Below are 22592 nucleotides of genomic sequence, written 5' to 3' on the forward strand. Positions count from 1 at the left end.
GGGGGGGGGGGGGGATTGGCTGCATCTTGTTTGTCTAGCTAATACATATAAAACTTTATATTTAATTTTCATATTTAACCTTAATATTGTCAGTTTAGAGATAAATTAATGGTGCACTCCTCTCATTTACACTTGAAGTTCATCAGGCTTGTCATCTCGGCTTGTGTCTGGACCTTTATAACAGAGAGCTTGTGTTATAAACTGAGGGCAGGAGTTTAAAACCTTAGCTGGCAGTTTGATCTCTCTTTTTAATGCGTCAAGCCTCACAACTTTGTGGAAATATGACGTTAAATTGCTGGAATGCCCCTTTAATTTTTGTTTAAGCTGCCAGATGATCTGGAAAAGACAATAAAGTGACTGTTTGTATAATTTCTTGTTTATTCTCGTCTCCAGGGCAACAGCTCGGATAGTCCGGTGCCCTCCACCTCAGAGTCCAGCACCCCCAGCGGCCAACGACCTTCATCACAGACCCCGACCCACTCTCGCCCCCACATCTCCTACTCCCCACTCGTGTGTCGCACACACCCCTCCGTCGGCGAAGACGAGGATGAACAAGGCAGCCCAGACACCATGAGGCGGGGCAAGCCCACCTGGGAGACCCAAGAGGGGGTTGCAGGCGAAAGGGGGAGCGAGGCGGGCCGACACCCGTCCCCACCTCGACGCTACCCCTCAGAGCCGTTCCTGGCCTCCCAAGAGGACGACCACAGCCCAGACCCCTCCGGTCCAATGGAGACGTTGACCTTCGAGGCGGCTGTGGCCTGCAGCCTGGGACGCTCAAACACCATCAGCTCTGCCCGCCCGCGCTTGCGGACTGGCTGGCAGGTCCCCAACGGACATTTTCGGAAGCGCCTGGCGCAGACAGCCTCTGTTGCAGGCTGTGATCCTCTCAGTGACACAGAGGAGGACGACAGGTGCTAGGGACAGGAGGCACAGCGTGAGGCAGGAGGGGGAATCCCAGAGAGGTGTTTGGACTTTGTAGGACAGTGTGCAGAGTCAAAGTCATTTTGACTCTTTTTGCATCAGTGCTTCAAGTCCGTGAGCCCTCTGGATGTTTGGTAAAATGTGAACCCAAATCGAAAAAAGAACAATACTTCCTGAAACTGTAGTTGCTAATTCACACAGAACACTGACAATAAATAAGGTCTATTTCCTGACTTGTACTTGATGATAGAGAGTAATAATACATCTCAAATAGTTGCGGGATGCAGAAAATAAATGAATGGATCAAATTATGTCATTTGTGTCGATAGGTATTTTCATTTCTGAAGATGTTTCTAAATGATTCAGTGTTGCTCTTAACAGTATTTATCTGTGGGGTGTGTGAATATGTAACTACATTTTCTTATAGACTAATTGTTTTGTAAATACATTGTGATCATCACACCATTGCCATTTATTAGACCAGATCAATACAGGAAGCCATCACGAAGAGGCGATCTGATACTTTACCAGACAATGTGGATACTAATAAGTAACACTCAATAATGCTGGATTTTTTTACAGTATGAATGAATGCAGGGGGAAAAACTGCCTGATTTTCCCCGTCATTTTTCTTTTTGGTGTGGAACATAATAAGTTGTGAGATACGAATACAGTAATAGAATAATATAGAAAAAGATGCTTATTTGTTATTTCACCCTGCGTTATTGTTAAATCATGCCTCCAAACCTTTAAAATTTCTTAATTAAGACAAAACAGTCAAAACAGCCTTCTTATTTTTTACCAGTCTACACCCTTTAAATGAGAATTGTCCAACAGTTATATTTAACTTTTGATTTTGAGAATTGTTGGGTGTGTAATTTCACCATGAACTGATAAGAAAACAAAATGATCTTTCATCTATTTTCACCTTTTTCTTCCTTGTGAATATTGTACGAACCGTTGCAGACGATGACTGTAGAAACACTGTAGACACACCATGACACATTTGCTTCACAAATTAACATTACTCTATTACTTACTAATAATGTACAGAGAAATTATGCTGTTTGTAAACATTTAGAGTAAAAGATAATAAACAGTATCAGCTGATGAGCTTTAAAGGTAAAGGAATCTTTGGAAATTTTCATTTTAAGGTTTGTGTTTTTGTTTTATTTGCCTGAAGAAGGCCAATTCTGTGAAACTCACTTAACCAAAAACATGGAGATTTGTATCATAAGTTTCTGGAATGCAAATACTTTGTGGGTTTTTATGTGTACAATAGCTGTATATACAAATAAAGGTGTCCTCAAGTTGCCACTGTTATTGGATATCTTTTTTATATAGAGCCTGGAGCCTCAGTGAGACCTTGAAGGCTAAATGCATTTGCACAGTTTGTGTTGTTTGTTGTTTTTTAATGTATTTTCTTGATTTACTGAACTTATTGGTTGTTAACATTGATCACACTTGTGTCATGGTGGCATATTGTGTTTATACGTTGTTAACACAAGTCTCTGTCTGATGATGGGTTTTGAAGATAGTCTCTCTTTATCTTACTGATTACCTGGCACATTTTTTCTATATATTATACATTAAGTAGTAATACTATATTGGTGCATGCAGAGAGTGTCTTGGAAAGGGGTTTTTATCAATAGAGTGAAACAAAAGAGTTCGAAGGTACTACAGCTTATTTGAAAAGAAAAATAACATTAAAGAGCAAGAAAAGAACCCAAAAGAATTTAAAATCATACAACTGTAAAATATAATTGTGTAGACATTTACTTATTAAAGGCCCTTCACACCAACGGTTCACCCACAGAGGTGTTTTCCCTTATTGTGTCTGATTAGACCTCTATAACTGTGTGGGAGCGTACAGACTGTGGCCTTTTTCCCAGCAGACGATTTGACTTGTCATAGTAAGAAAAGCACAGGTGTTACTAATAACATTAACGATGGTTTCCATTCTGTTCAAGGGTCCCAGTGAGACGCGACAGTGTGAAAGCGAGCCAGCCAGATCAGCAAGAATAAGTGAAAACAGCTGTGTGGGTGTGCAGGGCATTTAATGTAATTTAGCAGCGTTTAGCAAAAACTGTAACATCTCAAAGGAAATAGCAGACATGTATTCTTCTCTAAATTTAACATTTGTTTAGAAAAACATTTATAAATCAATATAGTAACATTTACAGAAAATATTTGGGTCATTGCAATGAAAATATCCTCTTGAACAGACACATTTAATTTACAAAAACAACAAACCACATCTTCTCGGGATTTTTTGTTTGATGTAACTGATTCCCAGGGCAGTTAGTCACTCGACTGTAAAGAAAAGGAAAAATATAGTAGTTTCAATAAATGAAAGACATATAATTAAATATATAATAGAGCCACATACAAGGTAATCTACAGGTATTACATTCAAAACACAGTATAACATTTTTAAAAGATAAAACTTGTAATAAAAATACAACTAAAGAAAAGGTAAGTGAGAGATTCTGGCTCCTTTTTCCAAATAGCATTAATCCTTTTTCCAAATAGCATTAAATAAAAAAAAAAAGTAAATATAGTAGGGGATATGTATGCTGTGCAGGATTTTTAAATGCACGTCTCAACCCATCTTGAATATACTTTTGTGTGGTAATAACCAAGTCGTATTCCAATTTACTGTATATCTTCAATAACTTTGTTACCATGTAACCCATTTTTACATACATTTTATCATTTCAAATACCTATTTGTTAATTCATCAGTGAATTAACGTATCAATAAACAGTCATTATCACACTGTCATTCTTCTTTTACACTTGTTTTTATGTAGTTGGTTTGTCATTGAAAGGGGCGGGACTTTGACGCTCTCTCGGAGTGACGTAAAAACCAAAACCATCCAATCACCGCGCAGAATTACACCTGCACGTCATATCCAACGGACGATTAACATGTCCTCCCGTTGAAGAAAAAGCTAGCAAGGAAGTAAAGTGTTTAATGTTACTCGCGAAGTTAAACGGCGGAAATGTCGCTGCAGCCCGACACTCACACCACTCAGTGTCACAGCCACGGTTGCTGCTGAAGTAGACATTTGGCAGAAACGGTGACTCCTCCAGAGGAATGAGCGATACTTAGGAAGGAAGTCGCCCAGCTGGCTAGCGAAAGAGTAGCTAGCTCGGCTGCTAGCTGTCGTTAGCAGGGAGTTCTTTGTTTTGTTTTCCAGGTTGGTCCGTGTAAACATGAAGAGAAACTAGTGTGGACGCTCTGCTGTAACCTCTGTGTGTGTCGTATAATGACGGTGCGTGGTGTCTCTGGTAGTGAGTGATTAAACTGCACGATTAAAAGGTTTGTGGGGGTATTAGAAAGACAAAACTAACATTAGCAACCGAGAGCAACTTTAGCGACAAACATCGGGTTTTTTAAACGTCGGGCAGGGTTAGGACTGGAGACACGAAGACATGGGCAACTGTCTCAAGTCTCCGACATCAGACGACATCTCTTTGCTCCATGAATCCCAGTCAGACAGGGCGAGTTTCGGTGACGGGACAGATCCGGACCTGGAGCCGCCGCCGCCGTACCAGGTGAAAGACTGCTAACACTAAACTTCCAGGGTGTTTATTCACAATTATAATCCCAGTTAAAGGCGTAAATGTTAAAACACAGTAGGTCCTACGCCTGTAACCCCCTGTTTCATGTGTGGCCTGTTCATAAGTCTGCCACCAGTGCAGTAGTCAACAGTGTAACTGAGTAAACAAACTGGTTTTTAGAGGTATTCTCACTAACACACCAGACAGCTGCTTTATTTCCCACTTTATTCCTGCACACAGCCCGACCAGTCGGACCACTTTGTGTAGACAAAGTGAGCTGACATAAGAGGATTTTTTTGTGTGTGTAACATTTTGGTGTTTCTTTGTCTGCTACCAGGAGCAGGCTCACATGCCCATGTACCATCCCACGCCTAGTCAGGCCCGTCTGGCCACCCAGCTGACAGAGGAGGAACAGATCCGCATAGCTCAGCGCATCGGCCTCATCCAGCACCTCCCTAAGGGTGTCTATGATGGAGGGCAAGACGGCTCGGAGAAGAAGATCAGAGAGTGAGCATTTTTGCATGTGGTGTTTACACAGAGGGAAAGGTTGCAGGTCACCAGAGCTGAGCGATCTTAACTGATCTGTATCACCTGTATCCGTAATATGGCACTTTTTTAAATGTGACAAATGTTTAGTCTCAAATAAGTATGGATGATATGATCCATGGGGGGGAAAAGTCATTAGGAATATAGTTATATAATGCAAGTGAATCTGTAATTGTTTCATTTGACTTGTGCTGAAGATATAACTGGATTCATCAATTTTCTAAATTAACCAACAATTTTGATAATTGTCTGAATTGAGGGTGTCATACATTGTACATCTAAAACCATATAAAGCAAATTAGTGATATCTTTTGTTGGGGGGGGCTATATAAATAAAATTGTCTTGACTTGAAAGTCAGTTATCAAGCAGAGATGCTAACATTGGCTTATTATTATTGCTAAATATTAGGATGTGTTTTTTTAATATCGGTTTTGGGCTGTTGGTCAAACAAAGGTCATTTGGAGACGTCGCCTCAGGCCCATGGAAATTGTAATTTTGTACTATTTTAAGACACTTTTTTTCATTCTTTCGTGCATTTCGCAGGCCACCGTGGATGGTGGAGTGGAGAGACACACTGCCGCAATGTGCAATTACACCACTAGCTGCCACTAAATCCTACACACTGGAGCTTTAAGATTAATTGATGTGAAATAAAAAAAAATCACATATATAATATGATTTCCACTGAATTGATATGAAAACAGAAAATCAACAAATTCTCACACTTGAGAAGGTGGAACCAGAGAATAGTTGTTAATGATTAAACATTAAATGATTAGTCGATGATCAGAGTTGTTGCTACTCTTTTTATGGCTGAACTACAGTAATCGATGAATCATTCCAGTTCTACATTCCTGTAATGCATCTTTTAAGACCTGAAAGTCATCTAAAGATATTATAACTTAAGTCCTCGATGATTGGTAGCCTCACGTCACACTAGCGCCTTCATGCTGGTATGTATTTAAGCTCTTTATTTGATCTGTTTTCAGATGTGTGATCTGTATGCTGGACTTTGTATACGGGGACCCCATCCGGTTCCTGCCGTGTATGCACATCTACCACATGGACTGTATAGACGACTGGCTGATGAGATCCTTCACCTGCCCCTCCTGCATGGAGCCCGTGGATGCTGCCCTGCTCTCCACCTACGAGACCAACTGATGTTTCCCCCCTCCCCCTCCAGGCTTAGATCAGACACGCCCCCAACCCCAATCACACACCAACACCTGCCCTCTTATAGATTGAGAGGCGCTAAAAATGTGTCCGCTGTTTTCTTGCACTTTGAAAAGTTCCGAAAATACTTACCTAATGTTGGCCTTCCACACCCCCAGGTCTAAATAAGCTGGTCTTAAAACATCAGTTAACACATATTAGTAAGAAACCGTTTCCAGACGACCCTGCATGATTGTGTTTGTGTCCGTTTGTCATGCTGAAGCAGCGTCCAGTTTTGCTGCTGGCTGTGAGCACGTGGGGCGGTGTGTTTGTGTTTGTGTGTGCGTGCAGTTTGGGCTGTTTGATGACTGTGGATTTCCACTTGAGCCGGACTCAGTGGAGTTTCTCACAGACTGACAACAGTTCACCTTCATTCCCAGTTAGTCTTTAAAATGGATAATTACATAACAGATTATTGACCAAAATGCTCCGAGGTGTTGCTAGAAAGGTTTTCTGTGGCAACAGTAAGCAAAGAGTTCCTCAACATATTGATCTCCTAAACATGCTCACACATTAAAATGGCCCTGTACTTTGGAGATACGGGAATGCACAGCTGAAGTTTACACTGTTGGTGTTCGTTAATAAAGAAGAAATTCCTCTCCAGGTAGTCGGGTTTACAAAACAATTATGTAGACACTTAACAGAAATCGCCCAAAAAGTACACCTAAAGAAGATCATGGCTACGTAATATTTGACGTGATTAGAAAACGCTTAGAGTTGAAAGGGAAAAAGATGTTGTGTAACATCATTTTTTCACCCGACGGTCTGTAAAGTAGCTGGCAGCCAATGTAAAGGGCTCATTTGTGCATGGGCAGGTGGATCAGTCAGTCAAAAATTAGAAATGCTTGCACACACGTTTCATCTGATCCAGAGATTTGCACTTTACTTATAGGACAGTATCTAAACAATATATTAATATATGTACCTTATAACCTTGCACTATCAATACTTCATTCCTTTATTTCCTGAGATGCAAAAGTTATATAGCTGATAAAGATATTTTCAAAGCTGTCAGTAGTCACTTATCACGTTCATGTTGAAGTAAGCCTGAAGATGTATTTCATGAAATCTGTGATTCAGTAGTGTGAGCCTCCGCTTTGTTCTGCTTGATTTTTGATTCTTGTGTGTTTTGTGTGTAAGTGAAGGAACAGAGGTTTGCTCCGGTTTAAAAGGAGTCGTTCAATATTTTGGGAAATATTGTTGCCAGGAGTTAAATGAGAAGACTGACACCAGTCTGATTCTGTGCGTTAAGTACGGAGCTGGAGCCAGGAGGTGATAAACTCAGCATAAAGACTAAGCTGGGGGGAAATGGCTAGCATAGCTCCACAGCTCAAACAAATGCCTACAAGCACCTCTAAAGCTCAGTATGTTTTGTGGTTTTATGTGGAGTTCCACAGTTAATTCTACCAGCATGTGACTCCCATTTATGTACAGATAAAACACATGAGATATAACGTGTTGAGTAACTGTAGAGGTGCTTGTAGGCCGATGTGTTTTTTCTTTGTACACAAACAGGCTAGCAGTTTCCCCCTGCTTTATGCGAAGCTAAGCCAATTGCCTCCCTTGTCTAGCGTTAAACAGACATTACAGCTGTATCAATCTTCTCACCTCTTGGCAAGAAAGTGAATAAGTGCATTTCCTAAAATGTCAAACTGTTCCTTTTAAAGAAAGAAAAGAAACCAAATTTAAGATAAACTTGAAACAGTTTATTTTGAATCCACATTAGTCACTTTCTTTATTATATGTCACATTATTTGTTTTATTACACTATAATTGATGTTTTGTTGCTTTACTTCCATTCACTGTAGCAGTAGTTCATTGTTTGGTAATAGTGTCTTTTTTTCAGTTCGCTGCGTTTTATCTACTACCTTTACATAATTTGTTACATTTATGTAAAATCCGCTGTGTATTTAGGACAGTAAGTATATGACTTTTACACTGGTTTACGCCTGATTGGCAGACCTCTGTTCCAAATGAATTGTGTGAGAGACTTCTTTTATGGTGTGATAGTTACAGCTGAGATATCAAGTTTTCCATTAAGCTTTTCCTTTGCTGTGTTTTTCAGCTTAAGTTTATTCAGAAAATTAATATTTCCTGTAATCTTGTTTCATTTCTTTTTTTTGGAAGGCTAGAAAGCCGTCATGTAAAAAAAAATAAATAAATAAATAAACAGGAAAAAAACAGTTTGTTTAGTGTTTAATTAAGAAAAGGCCGTCACTCTGCTCTACTCTACGATGACGAAGTGGACTGGATTTGTGCCCCTATGATGACCAAAATGAGAGATTACAGAATGCATGATTGCAAAATATCCCTTTGAGCCTTTCATTAATACAATCCTTAAATCTGGCAGTGAGGTGGAAAACGTGACTACATAATCGGGGCTCTCTGTTCGACTGATCCAAGCCATATTAGTAATGTTTGATGCTTTGTTTCCTCTGCTTGCATCAGCTGAGGAAGAAACCTGTGAGTAAAGTGTTTTATATGTGACGCACAAACAGAGTGAAATTTGAATTACAAAAACAGAAGGTAAATTCTCACCTCAGCCCGTCCACAAAAGATCCATTCATTCCAAAGGTATGCCTTTGAATCTTTCATATAATGAACTGTGGGATCATGACATTGTGTACAAGGGCCACACTGCCATCTTTATGCACTTAAAGAGAATTATTAATTGCAACATGCCCTTTCTTTTTTTCTTCCTTTCTTCCTTTCTTTCTTTCTTTCTTCAGATTAAGCCGTGACGCAGATAATCAGCTTTGCAGTGCTGCAAGATCTGAGATCTGATTCAGTCAACATTGAGCTACACAATAAGGATAGACATGGAAAGGTCACTTGTGTCTATGTTTTTGTGTGGCAACATTTTAAATCTACAAATATCTCAAGAATTTTAAACTGAAGGATTATTTGTTGTGTCAAATGATCTATAATATATCAAGAGAAATACCTACTTGTTTATTTTAACCCCCAAGCCTAGCTGGCAGGGATTCAGAAGTAAATAACAAAGCCATAAATATCCAGTTTCACAAATGATTTACTCAGTCTACCACGTAACAGAAGAATACTAAACAAACAGGTTTTGATTTTGTCAAATTTATTATTTAAATATTCACAGCATGTGAACAGATCCATATTTTCTTTAACAATTCAGGGTTAGAAATCCAAGTACATTCAGGGTAGGACATGGCAACTACACTAAAAGGCACGTAAATTCACATAATATTTGAATTTGTCGTCTGCAGATTAGAACATACCACCATTTTGGCTGATAAAGCTTTATTTCTTCTTGGCGTGATGATACATTTAGTCATTATTTAAGTGGCAATTGATAACCCAGTAATGGCCGACTACTACTGACAACCTGAGAAAAGCCTCATTAGGCTTTGTACATCCCATGAAAGGTGACAGGAATGGTGCAGTCCACTTCTGCCCTGGCGACCTCAGACAGATCCTTGGCGTTGAGGATGAGGAGGTATCCTGGTCTCTGGGAGCCGGGAGCCGCCACGATGGTCAGAAGCACTCCTGAAGGCACAGCATCACATTCCCATAAAACAATTCCTATCCTAGTTGGTGTCAGATTAAATATATCTTGTTTATATTGCTGTTGACATACCATCATCCTCATCCACCCCATCAGGAGTCTGAACAAACAAGGGCTCTGAGGGGTAGGAGTCTGGTTCCTGCCATACCCAGGTCTCCTTGGTCTTCACATTCAACTTGCAGATCTACACACGAGTAAAGACAAAACCAGTAATGGAAAAAGCTTGTTTTACAAACTCACTTACAATTTGAGGTATTTTGCTAACTTACCCTGTCTGGTATGAAATGATTGAGACCCAGGCCGTAGGCATAGGTGTAGTTCTTCCCTCCAAACCTCTTATAGTTGATCTGAGGGAACTCAAAGGCTACAAAAACAACATTAAAATGGTTACATAATGACGATATTTCCAGTATATATTAAAGATTAATGCATCCACCATGGCTCAATGAAATGTGTTTGCACCTTGGCGAGGCCCAGAGAACAGCACCTCCGGCTCCAGCCAGATCATCCCATCAGCGTGCATTGTCGCTGTGGCTGTGGTGTACGGCAGGCTAACAAGGTTCTTCCCCTGCTCCTCCTACGTCAAGTCAGCAAAGAGATGTGAGCACAAAACACGGGACTTTACATTTATAGGTGGCAATTCGCAGTTTGAGGGAAACAGGGGACTCACCTTGTGGACCTCCAGGGGAATAACATATCTGCGGACTTCTGGCTGTGGGGCCATCATGGCCGCCTTTTTCACCTCTTCCCAGTTGGCTCTCAGGTTGGCCAACCAGAGGTAGTTGTACACAAACTCAAAACTGCACAAATGAACAAATAATGAACAACAGTATCTCCGAACAAAAGATATTACAGAAGCTCTGTAAGGCAAGTGAATTAGTTTTTTTTCTCATAATCATTTTTTTGGTTTGTTTTCACAGGTGACAAAAACATTTTTTTTCTCCTGTTTTTGCAGGAAAAACTATTTTAAACTTGACTTTGAAAAAAATAAATCCCCTGTTTTCACGGGTGAATTTAAAAAAACCTGTTTTTGAAGATAAAAACACCTTGAGTTTGTCTTTTATGATCATAAGAAAAAATAAATTAGGGTTTCCATAAGATATAGGCCTACAGGAAGGTTTCAACAGAAGTCTATCATTTAGCTTTCCCTTACCCTTTCCATGAACAGAGGTCAACAACAATGAAGCCTTGGTCCTCATAGGTGTTGATGTGATGAAACATGCCAATGGGTGCACCCTTGAACTTGAGATCAATGTACTCGCCTGGGTCTTTCTTGGCAATGTGAAACAAGGTCTATAAAACATACATCAGAATAGATATCATGAGATTTCAAGGGCAGAGATAATAATAATACTGGGGGTTAGAACACTTAAAATCTTCAAAGATATCGATCTGCTCCGAGTTCTTACTCCTTGGCTCTCATTGGACTCGAAACAGTCCATGTAGTTGGAGCCTCGGATGCTCCAAGCACTCAGGAATTTCAGCAGGTTGATTTTCACGGGGGTCTCCACAAACACAAAGTAGTTTTCCGACATGCCGAAGCTGGAGTTAGTTAAAGGGAGATTGTCAAAACATGGACGTTCGATGACAACATGCACAAAATGGATTATTGACACAAATCCTGTGTGCTAGGGTCACACACACACACATACATACACACACCTGTGCACATAGGAGGGCTTGAACCTCTCGGCACTGGGGAACTGCACCACCACCTTGGACTTCTCAATGGGATCAGACTTATCTAAGAAAAAAGTTTGTGATATATAAAAAAGGCGTCAAGTTCATAGTGTAATTCCTAATTATGATGTTAATGTTAATTTTATAAGACATTTTTCAAGGTTTTTAGTAGGGTCACACCATTTAACCCTGAATCATTCACGAGAATATTCTGGTTTCAAAAAATGAGTTTGAGGTGAGGTCACTGCTGTTGAAGTGCCTGTGTGTTTTTGTTGCCAGCGCTAAAACGAACCTTTCTGTGTGGGTGGGGTCTTGACAATGTTGTAGGCCAATGTTGCTCCTTTCCCCATGCAGTTTCCAATGTTATACACTGTACCATCTTTCTCAATATGAGGGTGGGCTGTCACTCCATTAATGTTCACATAGTTGCACATATCAACCTGGATAGAAAATAAGACATTTTACTGTGCTCTGTGAAATAACGTGATATAAAGATACATTTTTTACACTTTAAATTCTTTGACACATTTGTATTGACGTACCTTCTTCAGTGTCTCCAAGGTATCAGTGTTCACTTTAGTGATGTAGTTGGTTTCAGTTACAGCATAATAATCCTCACCAACAGGGTAAACATTCACCAGGCAGTTGTCTGTGACCTCAACGCCCTTGAAGTAAGAGAAAAACCTGCAAAAAAAGATTGCATGTCATATAAAAACATTGTAAAAAGGTAATGGTCATGTTAAGAGTAAGCAGTGTAATACAGAAAGAAAGCTAAAAGAAAATTTGCTGGAGGAGTTTGTCAATTTTTAAGTACATTTTCAGTTCATTCAGCATGCAACCCACCTGGAGAAAATATTTTTGCAGGGATCAGGGTATGCACAGGTGCCGAACTCAGTGATCACAACACGCTTCTCTGTGATGGCTCTCACGTATGCATCTGTCAGGATAAACCTAAAAGGAGGAAATAGTGGAAGAGAAAACCAAAACATTAAACATCCATTTTAAAAAACAAAAAATGCTTAATTGAGATTCATTGTTTAATATTTTGAGAATTCTATCCCCAAAAGGCTACCTATTAAATAAACGTGTTAACATTATATTAATACAGCTATGTGTCGGCAGCAAAGGTTTTTAAGTTTTTCATCTCTATAACTAAAACCCTACCTCACTCAGTATAAGCATGAGAAAAATAAACTTGCAGAGAACTGAACCTTGCTAGATACAATATGATTTAATGGTGTTTGCACAGCCTTTACAATGCAACAGTAACAACAACATACAACAATTAGATGGAGACTTGATGTGCACTCATTCTCGAGTTTCTCTACAGATTGATTTTTGCTACATGCCATTAACGTATATATCCTGAAATAATGAATAAACACTGGTATTATCCTGATGGTCTTACTTTCGGTAGTAGGTGACCTGGCCGTTCTTGAAGTCAAATTTGTGCATGAGGGCCTGGCCATCAAAGAGGTGATAGAAAGGTTCATCTCCAACCTCAAAAAGTCCAGGTCCCAAACGGAGAAGACTTCCCTTCAGAAATGAAGGAATCCTACCTGTGAAACAACAACATAACAAACACAAATCAGAGATTGTTTTGGAATGTATCGGTTTGTAAAAATGGTTTCAGATCCTACTTTGGATGCAGGTTGTGTTTTCTCTGCAATTAGACTGTGAAAGAAGTATTGGCCTGCAGTCTATTTCTGTCTGAAAGATGCAAACAAACCTGTGACGGTTGCGGGAAGAGGCTCAGACAGATCCTCACATGTCTCAAAAATCTTTTTGTAGCTACCAGCTGGATGTTCAAATCTGTGATCAAGAAGTGAAGACATCCACATTGGCAGCCAAGTAAATTACATTTCCAACAAGTTAAATATATGAAGTTGGTTAGTTTAAGTCTTTAAAAACTTGTATTTCTGACATGGTCATGCAGTTCTTGGTCTAAGAGTTCAGCATGTGCTTTGAAATCCTTCAGGAGCTTTATCAGCTGCAGACTCACTGGCCATTTAAGTCACTGTGTAAGAAGTGTCTAGACAAAATTATGGAAAATTGCAATTTATGAAAAAGTTAGTAGTAGATAGTTTGCAAAATATGCCGCCCCCACTTGTTACCTTTTGTTTATCAATATAAGATAAAACTATATTTGAAATAGTTATAATTTATCATAAACTCACCGGCTGGCCATGTTTCCTTCTTGTTGTGGCACCACACAAAGCAAACTTAAGAAAACCTCAGGTCACTTCTGGAGTGGAAGTCTCTGGTCTCCCTGGGGATTTGCGGTATTTATTCATCTAGTCCCCCTCATGGTCACTGCAATCTGCACTGTAAACCTTTGCCTGGCCAATCATGTCGCACTGTGAACAAGAATCCCATTGTGCCAATATCCTCTGCTGACTGACTCAACGGCCACCCCTCTGAAACCGGATTTATAGCAGGGAATATTTAAGAACTGGCAAGTGTGTCGCAATAGTGCATGTGATTTTTTTTCAGTTGTATCAGTTGGTCAGATTTTGTGCTTTAATTTATGCTTTAAGTAGTTATGCTGAGTCACAATAAGTGCAGTAGCATTGATACAATGCATAGGGCTACAAAACAGCATAAAGGAAGTCAAAAGAAGTGGATGTGGATTTGAATTCAGTAATTCAGACTATGTGTGATCAACATTTGACGAATTGACAGCCTTGGTTACATGAGTGTTAGTGGCACACTTTTTGATTTCTAGAGGTGTGAATTTATAGAAAAAAATCTGGATTAAGCCTTAATTCGCCAACCTCTTAGTACATCACTCACAATAAAACAATAACAACAATGTTATTTTAGATTAAATAGTGTTTTCTATTTTAATAAAATAGTAGGGGATCAGAATCATTGTGAAACAATAACAATAAAGCTTCCCTGCTATTATTAGAGGATCTGGAACAATATGACCGTTACACACAATGCTAATTGGAAGAAATGGGGCCAGTGGTTCTTTGGTCTGAACACAAAATGCCTTAACTTGCTTGTCTCGGTGCAACTATAATCCAGGTATAGGGATTATGTTCGACGTAGCCTGAAGACAAACGCTGCATTGTTTCTCCTGGGAAAAAACACCATTAGTAGAGAGAGTTTCACCAGAAGCTGTTTTGTCAGTGGAGTTGTGATGTGGCTCCTCCAGCCAACACGTGGACTGACTTTAATCAGCAATATAAAACAGGCCCAGGCTTTTTTATGATAATCTATTAATAAGAAAGAAAGTGTCAGTTATTGAATACTAAATGTGTTTGTATTGTAATTCCTATTCTGAATTTCTTAAATCTTGGCCCTGACAAATACTTTCGTAAAAAGACTAATACTGAAACTGATAAAAACTAAACGAGCAAACCCACTCTGGAAATCTACTGAAACTAAACTAAACTGAAAACAAAAATTAAAAAATAAATAAAAATATCTCTGAAAAAAACTAATATCAATATCAATATCAATATACTGCAAATACTTTCAGTCAGTCTGGAAAACAATGTTTATACTGTTTGACAAAACCATACTAACTCATAATCCACCTAAAATGTGTCAAATGTGAACATTATGTCTACTCATTAATTCCCTAAATTCCCTGAAAAACGTTGAATATTTGGGAATTTATGACAGTTATCCAAATATCTGAATAAGATAAAGATAAGATAAGATAGGATAAGATAGAGTTTATTGATCCCACACTAGTGAAATCCACTTGCTTCAGCTTCAGATAAAACACAACAGACAAGAAAAATACACATTAAATAAAAAAAACAATAGAAAAAGAACACAAGACAAAAAGACACAACAAAAAATAGAATAAGAGTTGTATGTACACTATATACAGCTTTCATACATATGTTATTGCTACAGAATATTGCACAGGTTACAACAGGGATGGGAAAATATAATATAATATATATATATTGTGCAATATATAATGCAAGTAGAGTATTAAATAGTCAAACAGTGACTGTGCTAAGCAGTAATAAAATAATATAAGTAATAATGTCATAGTCTACAGTGTTTTTAAGTGTGAATGACGTTCAAACGTTAAAAACTGTGGAACTAGTTAAACGACGGAGCAATAACACATCATTTTGTGCGTAGAAGAAGAAGTGAACTCTTCCAGCATCGTGAACGGCGCAACTACACGCATGCGCACTTGGTTCGACGATGACAATATGGCGGCGTAAAGCTACAGCCTGTTGATGTTACTCGCTCGCTAACCTGCACAGTAGCTGCTTTAATACCCGCTGGATAACTGTCTCTTTAATGTTTAACTGAGTTGTTAACGGCGCGTTGTTGTTGTTGTCCAAACGGGGTTTAATCGGGGGAAAATGAATTACAGCACGAAGGTGGTCCAGGTGACGAACGTGTCACCAAGCACAACATCGGAGCAGATGAGAACACTGTTCGGGTTTTTGGGAACCATCGAAGAAATGAAGTTATTTCCACCAGAGTGAGTTGACTAGCTGGTGATTTACTGGTTAACATCAGTGCCACTGGTTAACTGTGTGTGTGTTTTTGTTTTTTTGATAACTAACGTTACCTTAGCAGAACAGAAACGTAACGTTAACGTAGGCCTTAAATACCAGTAAGTTACATAATATGTTTACGTTATATTATTATATTATACCAACAAACACCAACTGAGGTTTCACTAATGTTTCTTTACACTGTAAAGTTAGCAAGTAATGAAGTTAAAATATTAAGTGGGGTAACGAATATGTAATTTCTTATGTTATTTTGGGTTGTAACATTAATGTAGTGTTTTGGTTGAATCATCATACATCATAACAAAGGATGATAGACAAAATACTCAAAATATGAATATGTCATTACTAACGCCATCATAAGAAAGACAAAAGTTTGACTTCTGACAGATTTCTATTTTGCCATACAATGTCACAGTTTTTACCTAATATCTCATAATTTCCCCTTACTATCATGATTTTTTTAACTTTTAACTAAAAACATTGATAAGATTACAAAATCTAAAAGTGAGAAACCAGCTAACAGCACTGATCCTGGCCTTGATGTTTATGGGAATCATGGATGGGACTCAAACCTTGCGTAATGTCCGTGGCAGGGTTGGGAGGGTAATAACCTGTTATTAAACGTAGTCAGTAACCTAATCCAAGTATCACAATATTACGTAACTTGATTTCTTTCCATTACCTTTAGTTCACCTCAACACCAAATATCCAAACAAAGACTGGGCCAAAAAGACCAAAGATGCACTGAAAGATTGCACTTTTGCAATAATAATGGTAATATTTTGACTTCCTCAACAGTGACTCCCCGATGCCGATGACATCGCGGGTTTGCTTTGTGAAGTTCCAGGAGCCAGAGTCTGTCGGAGTGTCTCAGCATCTGACTAACACCGTGTTTGTGGACAGAGCGTTGATCGTGGTCCCGTTTGCTGAAGGTTTGTCTCATCGTTATTCTCTTGTATGAGTGGTCAGTGTTGATTGAATGGCATAACTCTTGAATAGTGAAAATGTAAAAGAGTAAAAAAAAAAAAAAAGGATTTCATTTATCCCATTTGTGAATTGCACAAGTCCACTCACCTTGGCCTGTTTATGTGAGCTTTATGAGATAATTTGAATGATACTGGTAATGCCGTTCCCTCCTGTTGTCTATAAGATGTTCTTAAAGCAGCAGATTCTTGGTATACTGTGGTAGCACCTCCCATACCTGTTTTACCACCACAATGATAATTTCTTAATAAAACTGGATTTTATGTCTTTGGGGAAATATATATCATGCTGTATGTCTCTGCCTACAACAACCATTTGTCCTGTATTTAGAAAGTGCAGTATACCAAAATCTGCTTTACAGAGTAGGAGTTGAATACTCCCAAACTGCAGGCGCCGCAGACACCTCAAAATTCAAAAGTCAAGTTGTTTAAACTCTTAACCATATGCATTTTATTTTTCTCCCCCATATTGGACTTTCCCCTGTTAAACTTCTCTCTGTTATTTGTGTGTGTGTATGTGTGTGTGTGTATGTGATTTTTGTAGTGAAGAAGGCAAAAGCAGCCCCCTCGTTGATGGCTGAAAGTGGTCCTCTGCCTGCCAACAGGGGATTATAGGCATTTTCAAAGGCCAGCAAGCATTCAAGTCCCCACCCCACTCTTTTTGTGTCCTCTTTCTTTCTCTGCCTTCTCTTTCTCTTTCCTTCTGTCTAATTTATCTTTTCTAGGTGGTTTAGAGTATAAAGGTCAGATATCGTGGACATACCCTGAAACAGTGGTCATTTTGCATTGTTTTGCAACACTTTTGAACGCTGCTTAGCCATTCATTTCATGGCTACAGCATCTCCCTAATGGTTAAGGCTGGCAGTATTCTTTATTATTTTTTGTTAACAAATCCCACGAAGACCAAAAGACCATTAAAAGTACATCAGTGAGTGACCTGTGCACTAGATGACATGTTTGTCCATTATAATGAATGCAGGCACTAACACAGGCATCGTCCTGCACCAGGTAATATTAGCTAGCATACCTAATGTGTATTAATCCGCCACTGAAAATAGTCCCTAACAAGGTATAGAAGTAGAAAGTATTGAGAGATGGACTACCACATTGTTGGTGTTGGTATTTTCATGGGATTGGTTGACAAAAACCAAAACATTGAATCTCACCAGCCCTATCCGAGAAAACGATGTAAATTAAGTCTCGGAAGAAAAAGCTTTCAAAAGCATTTATTTTGGTATGGTGGCAAAAAAATTCTACGAAGATGCTGGGGGTGAATGATTACAGAAGACACTGCACAGACATACTTAACCATATGTGAGCAGCTAATTTTGGGACTTAACAGAGAGAAAACTAGTCAGTGATTGGTTGTCTTACATAATAGTCATACTAAATCTCATCGTAAGTTGTCTTAGATGCCCACCTGACATGACACAATGTTAGTAAAATATATTCTCTTTAACAGTGGTCTTCTTTTGTTGTTGTGTTTTACAGTTCTTTTTCCTGGCTCAGCCAGTCCTGTATACCAGGCCCTGCTGAAAATACCATCCAACAGTTTTGTCTCCTGCAGCAATTTCTCTTCAGTCTGCTTTTTTTATTTCAATGTTGTCATTGTTGTGTGTTCGTATTAAGGTCATGTATTTTTGTGAAAGAGTTGTTTTTGGGCTGGATTTACTGTGTGATGATTATACGGTGTTTTTTTTGTTAATTTGGGCCATTTTAAAAATAAAATCAAGGGCATATTGCAAATAAAGAAAATAAAAAATATTCTTTTCATTGGTAGCGCAGATTAATCAAACCAGGTTTGCTGCTTTGGTTTGGTTAATTGATGCGGTGGCAGGTAAGGATACTAGAATAATGATGTACAGCAGGTACGCTACCCACCCTGAATTCTGCTATTGTCATTGAGTATATCTGACGTTTGTGTTTTTGGTAAGTAGACACTGATAGCTTGTATAGTGTTCTTGCCAAATCCCTAAAATTCTCTCTGTTGTGTGTATCTCGATTTTTCTCTGTGTGCTTTTAGTAGCGAAGCCGCCAACGTGAGTCGCTTGTTTCAGTAAACGTCTAAATGAAAATTGAGGGCACACCCAACTGGAGAAGCAGCTGTGCTTGCTAACGTTTGGTTCATGACTTAAAAAACACGTTCAGGTGATATATTCTTGGCAGTGTTCATTGGAGTAGTGTGATATATTCCAGCATTAGTTATGTCACTGCAATGATTATGTTGAATTAAGGGAACTCTTCTCTGATCTGTAAGGTAACCATTTTGTTGAACCTAATTTGGAGAAATGCAGTGTGAAGACTTTTTTTCTTTGCCTTTTCCAAAATGTCTTCTCTGTAGTTTATGTGTGTGAAGTTCTCTCCTAATGCCTGTTTTCATTTTCCTGTAGGATCTATTCCAGATGAGGCGAAAGCTTTATCACTGTTGGCGCCAGCAAACGCTGTTGCAGGAATTCTGCCAGGAGGAGGACTTCTTCCGACGCCCAATCCCATCTCCAATCCAGCTGTAAGAAATGCGCTGTTTAGTACAAATTCTCTGACTATGGGAACATCTATCATCATCCATCAGCTACTGCAGGACCTTACAGAAAATGATTCAAACGTAAATTTGCTGTTGTCTGTTTTATACAATTTGTAAATGTGATGTGAACACAGTGTGGCTGCATTTCTACCAGACATTTGTATGTGTTGTTATTCTGACCAAGAGTATATTGGACCATAGAGAAACTTCCGTTATTTTAGTTGATGAAACAATTTCACCTCAAAGTCCATTTGGTAGCAGTTCTGCAGCTTTGGATCATATGGCATGATCTTCATCAGAACATGGAGTTTGCTCAGTTTGTCATGTAAATTCCAGATGTTCTAATGGCATTTGTGTCTGAGCACTTAAAGAACTTGTTGCTCATGTTAGCTTTAAAGTTAATTCTCTTAACAGTCTCACCTCAGTGTCGTTTTGGTGTAATTTGAGTTTCTTTTAAGCAATCAGAAAAATGATTTCAATAGGTGGGTGAATAATGAAGGTCAATACAACAATAGGCAGGCACAACCAACGTGTTTGTTTTCATTCCAGATGGGAAACCCTTTTGGAGCTCCGAACATGGATGCAATGGCTGCATTTGGATTCCCAGGAGCCAATATGAATCCCCAGGTGAGAGGTTTGCTTGAATGACACTGACTTATAAAACTTGTGAAGTTAGATATGCAGTATGTCTGACAAACGTTCTTCCTGCTGTTTTTTTTACAGGCGGCTGATCAGCTGTTAAAGTTCATGACAGATCCAAAGTAAGTCATTATAAAGACGCTCCTTGAGAAGTCCTCTGTAAATTGTGCCTGGAGGCAGTTTTAAATTGCAGAGTAAAAAAAATAGACGTGTCGGTGTATTTGTAGAAATGATGAGTCAACTAATTAATATTCCTTTGTTTAGATTGAATCCTTTGGCTGCGGGCTTAAACCTGAGTGCGAGCCTGAAGGCTGACGCATCAAATAAAGAAATCGAAGAGGCCATGAAGAGAGTCAGAGAGGCCCAGTCGCTCATTTCTGCTGCTATTGAACCTGGAAGTAAGTTGTTATTTTCCTAGTTTTTGCCTTGTGAAAAGAGCCTTTGTAAATTGACAAGAGAAAACCTTGACAATACTAAGCAATGTCTGTTTTTCTGTTCTGCAGATAAGGAGAACAAAAAGGGGCGAGCTCAGTCCCGGACAAGGTCCAGGTCCAGAAGGAGAAGGTCCAGATCACGGTCAAGACACAGGTAGATAGATAGATAACCTACGTTAATAATATGAAGAGTTGAGATGGAGAAGCTTTTTGTGTTTTGAGAATAAAGTGAAATGGTCTTAATGGTTGCAGGCGAACTAGGAGCAGATCAAAGCGACGGTCGAACTCCAGAAACAGGAGACGCTCCAAAAGTCCGCGCAGGAAACGCACCCACTCCAGAGACCGAAGCAGGCGATCTCGAAGCAGATCCAGGTGGGTTAACTGTTGAGCCTGCTTTATCACCATGATTGTTAAAGATGGAATTGAGCCTGTCTGAGGTCTTACATAAGATTTATCTATAGAGACAGAAAGAAAGATGATTCGGGAAGAAGAAAATCCAAAACACCACCGAAAAGCTACAGCACAGCCAGGAGGTCGCGCAGCGGGAGCCGGTGAGTACAGCAAAGGTTACATGTGAAAATGTATACAAACTTTTATACGCTATATCTATTTTCAGTTTTCTAAGTTCTTTTTGTCCTGTTCTTCGAAACAGGAGACGCAAGAGAAGTCGAAGCGGAAGCCGATCCCCTAAAAAATCTCCTAGAAGAAAAATTTCCAAGTCTCCATCTCCTCGAAGGTTGGTGTGAAACCTGGTGCAGTTTGTGGTGTGAAGGCAAAGTGGACCAACTACAGGATTTTGTCATAGTAACTGTGTGATTTTAGCATCAACATTAAATCCGTCCAGTAAGAAATCTTAAAAGCAACTTTTGTATTTATGCAAATAATTTGGTATCAGGGCAGTAAAACAGTCCAATCAATAATTTACCAGTTCAGTCAGGATACATACGACACTGTCATAAAAATAATTTATAACTGTTCCAGACCAAATAAACCAAATATCCTTTGTGTGGGTACATCCAGGACAAGACTTTTCCTCTCTTCCCTTTACAGACACAAGAAGGACAAGAAAAAGGATAAGGTAAGGGACTGGGACCGCAAGATAGAAAAAGAGCGCAGTCGCGAGGAACATGAACGCTCCACCAGCAAGAAAAAGAAAAGTAAAGACAAAGAACGAGAGCGAGAGAGGAAGTCAGATGGTGAGAAAGGAGATGTCAAGGTTGGTATAGTATATTTGACACGCAGTCTTCATTCCTACACACTGGGAGCTTTGCTTTTTCTGACGTAAACCAGACTCAGGGGGGTGTTTATGCTTTATGCTTTAAAATGGCACATCCATTGGTTTCCTTTCACAGATCACCAGGGATTATGATGAAGAGGAACAAGGCTATGACAGCGAGAAGGAGCGAGAGGACAGGAAGGATTCTGATGACTCTGCTTTGTCTCCCCAGTCTGTGGAAGGTAACGGCACTGCGAGGTCTGTGAAGCAGGCCAAAGTTAACGGAGCAGACGATCACCACGAAGAGGACATGGATGTCAGCGACTAAGTCCTCCGTCCTGCTTTGTCCCACATTATCCCTCCGTTTTGGCTGTGAGTTTTTTTCCCCCCACTGGGGTAAATCTAAAATGTGAAGTGAATTATATAGATTTTCTGCACAGAAGTGGTTTACTCTTTGCAAATATACAATGCAGAATTGTCAGTTTTGCCCAAAGACATTGTCACATTGCTTTAAAGTACCCCTGTGCCCTCTACACATGTAATCGGTTTAAAACTGGAAGTAGGCTTGTTTTGCTTTTCTTGAGCTTGTGTTGTCAGGTTTTGTTACTTCCTCACATATTGAATCTTTACGTTTGTTTAGCGTTGTGGTGTGTTGCTCAGGCATCTTCCCCACCTTCTTGGAACTGTTAATGAGTTTGTTTTATCAAGGATTTCTTTTATAATAAAGCCTATTTGGAGAACAAAGACTTTTACTTTATGGTTCTGCATGGCATTTGGAAGGAGGGGCGGGTTCATGTGGATAAAACCTTCAGTTACAGTAACTGTACTTAATTTTA

At 39.3% G+C, this 22592-nt stretch overlaps 4 protein-coding genes across 9 annotated transcripts in view; 3 read left to right on the plus strand and 1 right to left on the minus strand.

Annotated features, from left to right (window-relative positions):
• cacna1eb (calcium channel, voltage-dependent, R type, alpha 1E subunit b) overlaps positions 1-2215 on the plus strand; it is a 50761-nt gene extending 48546 nt beyond the window's left edge. Inside the window, exon 46 of the mRNA XM_035671360.1 lies at positions 394-2215. Coding sequence (XP_035527253.1) covers positions 394-918 — 525 coding nt within the window. The 3' untranslated portion in view covers positions 919-2215. The remainder of the gene's footprint in view (positions 1-393) is intronic.
• A 1604-nt stretch (positions 2216-3819) lies between these two features.
• LOC118334740 (RING finger protein 11-like) lies at positions 3820-7526 on the plus strand. Its single transcript, XM_035670795.1, has 3 exons — positions 3820-4481; positions 4825-4994; positions 6024-7526. Exons 1-3 carry the CDS (start codon positions 4359-4361, stop codon positions 6193-6195), a joined length of 465 nt encoding a protein of 154 aa, XP_035526688.1. The 5' UTR covers positions 3820-4358; the 3' UTR covers positions 6196-7526.
• A 2093-nt stretch (positions 7527-9619) lies between these two features.
• Positions 9620-13299, minus strand: rpe65a (retinoid isomerohydrolase RPE65 a). Its single transcript, XM_035670417.1, has 13 exons — positions 13194-13299; positions 12873-13023; positions 12308-12415; positions 12007-12148; positions 11757-11904; positions 11447-11528; positions 11194-11326; positions 10938-11077; positions 10455-10584; positions 10247-10361; positions 10054-10148; positions 9857-9968; positions 9620-9765 (listed from the first exon to the last, which is right to left on the minus strand). Exons 1-13 carry the CDS (start codon positions 13297-13299, stop codon positions 9620-9622), a joined length of 1608 nt encoding a protein of 535 aa, XP_035526310.1.
• A 2312-nt stretch (positions 13300-15611) lies between these two features.
• Positions 15612-22500, plus strand: LOC118334575 (serine/arginine-rich splicing factor 11-like). Of its 6 annotated transcripts, none has more exons than XM_035670520.1 (12): positions 15612-15926; positions 16762-16895; positions 19337-19548; positions 20017-20094; positions 20191-20228; positions 20371-20504; positions 20610-20694; positions 20793-20912; positions 21002-21091; positions 21193-21276; positions 21591-21756; positions 21989-22500. In XM_035670520.1, the coding sequence occupies exons 1-12, from the start codon at positions 15805-15807 to the stop codon at positions 22082-22084; spliced, it is 1359 nt and encodes a 452-aa protein (XP_035526413.1). In that variant the 5' UTR covers positions 15612-15804; the 3' UTR covers positions 22085-22500. The 6 variants fall into 6 exon arrangements, with proteins under 6 accessions (XP_035526413.1, XP_035526411.1, XP_035526412.1 ...); XM_035670518.1 differs by having other exon boundaries at positions 15613-15926; positions 21893-22500; XM_035670519.1 differs by having other exon boundaries at positions 15614-15926; positions 19337-19452; positions 21893-22500.
• Positions 22501-22592: the final 92 nt, after the last annotated feature.

The sequence above is a fragment of the Morone saxatilis genome, unplaced genomic scaffold (genome assembly GCF_004916995.1).
Source record: "Morone saxatilis isolate NCDOM2014 unplaced genomic scaffold, NCSU_SB_2.0 Contig23, whole genome shotgun sequence".
NCBI lineage: Eukaryota > Metazoa > Chordata > Actinopteri > Moronidae > Morone > Morone saxatilis.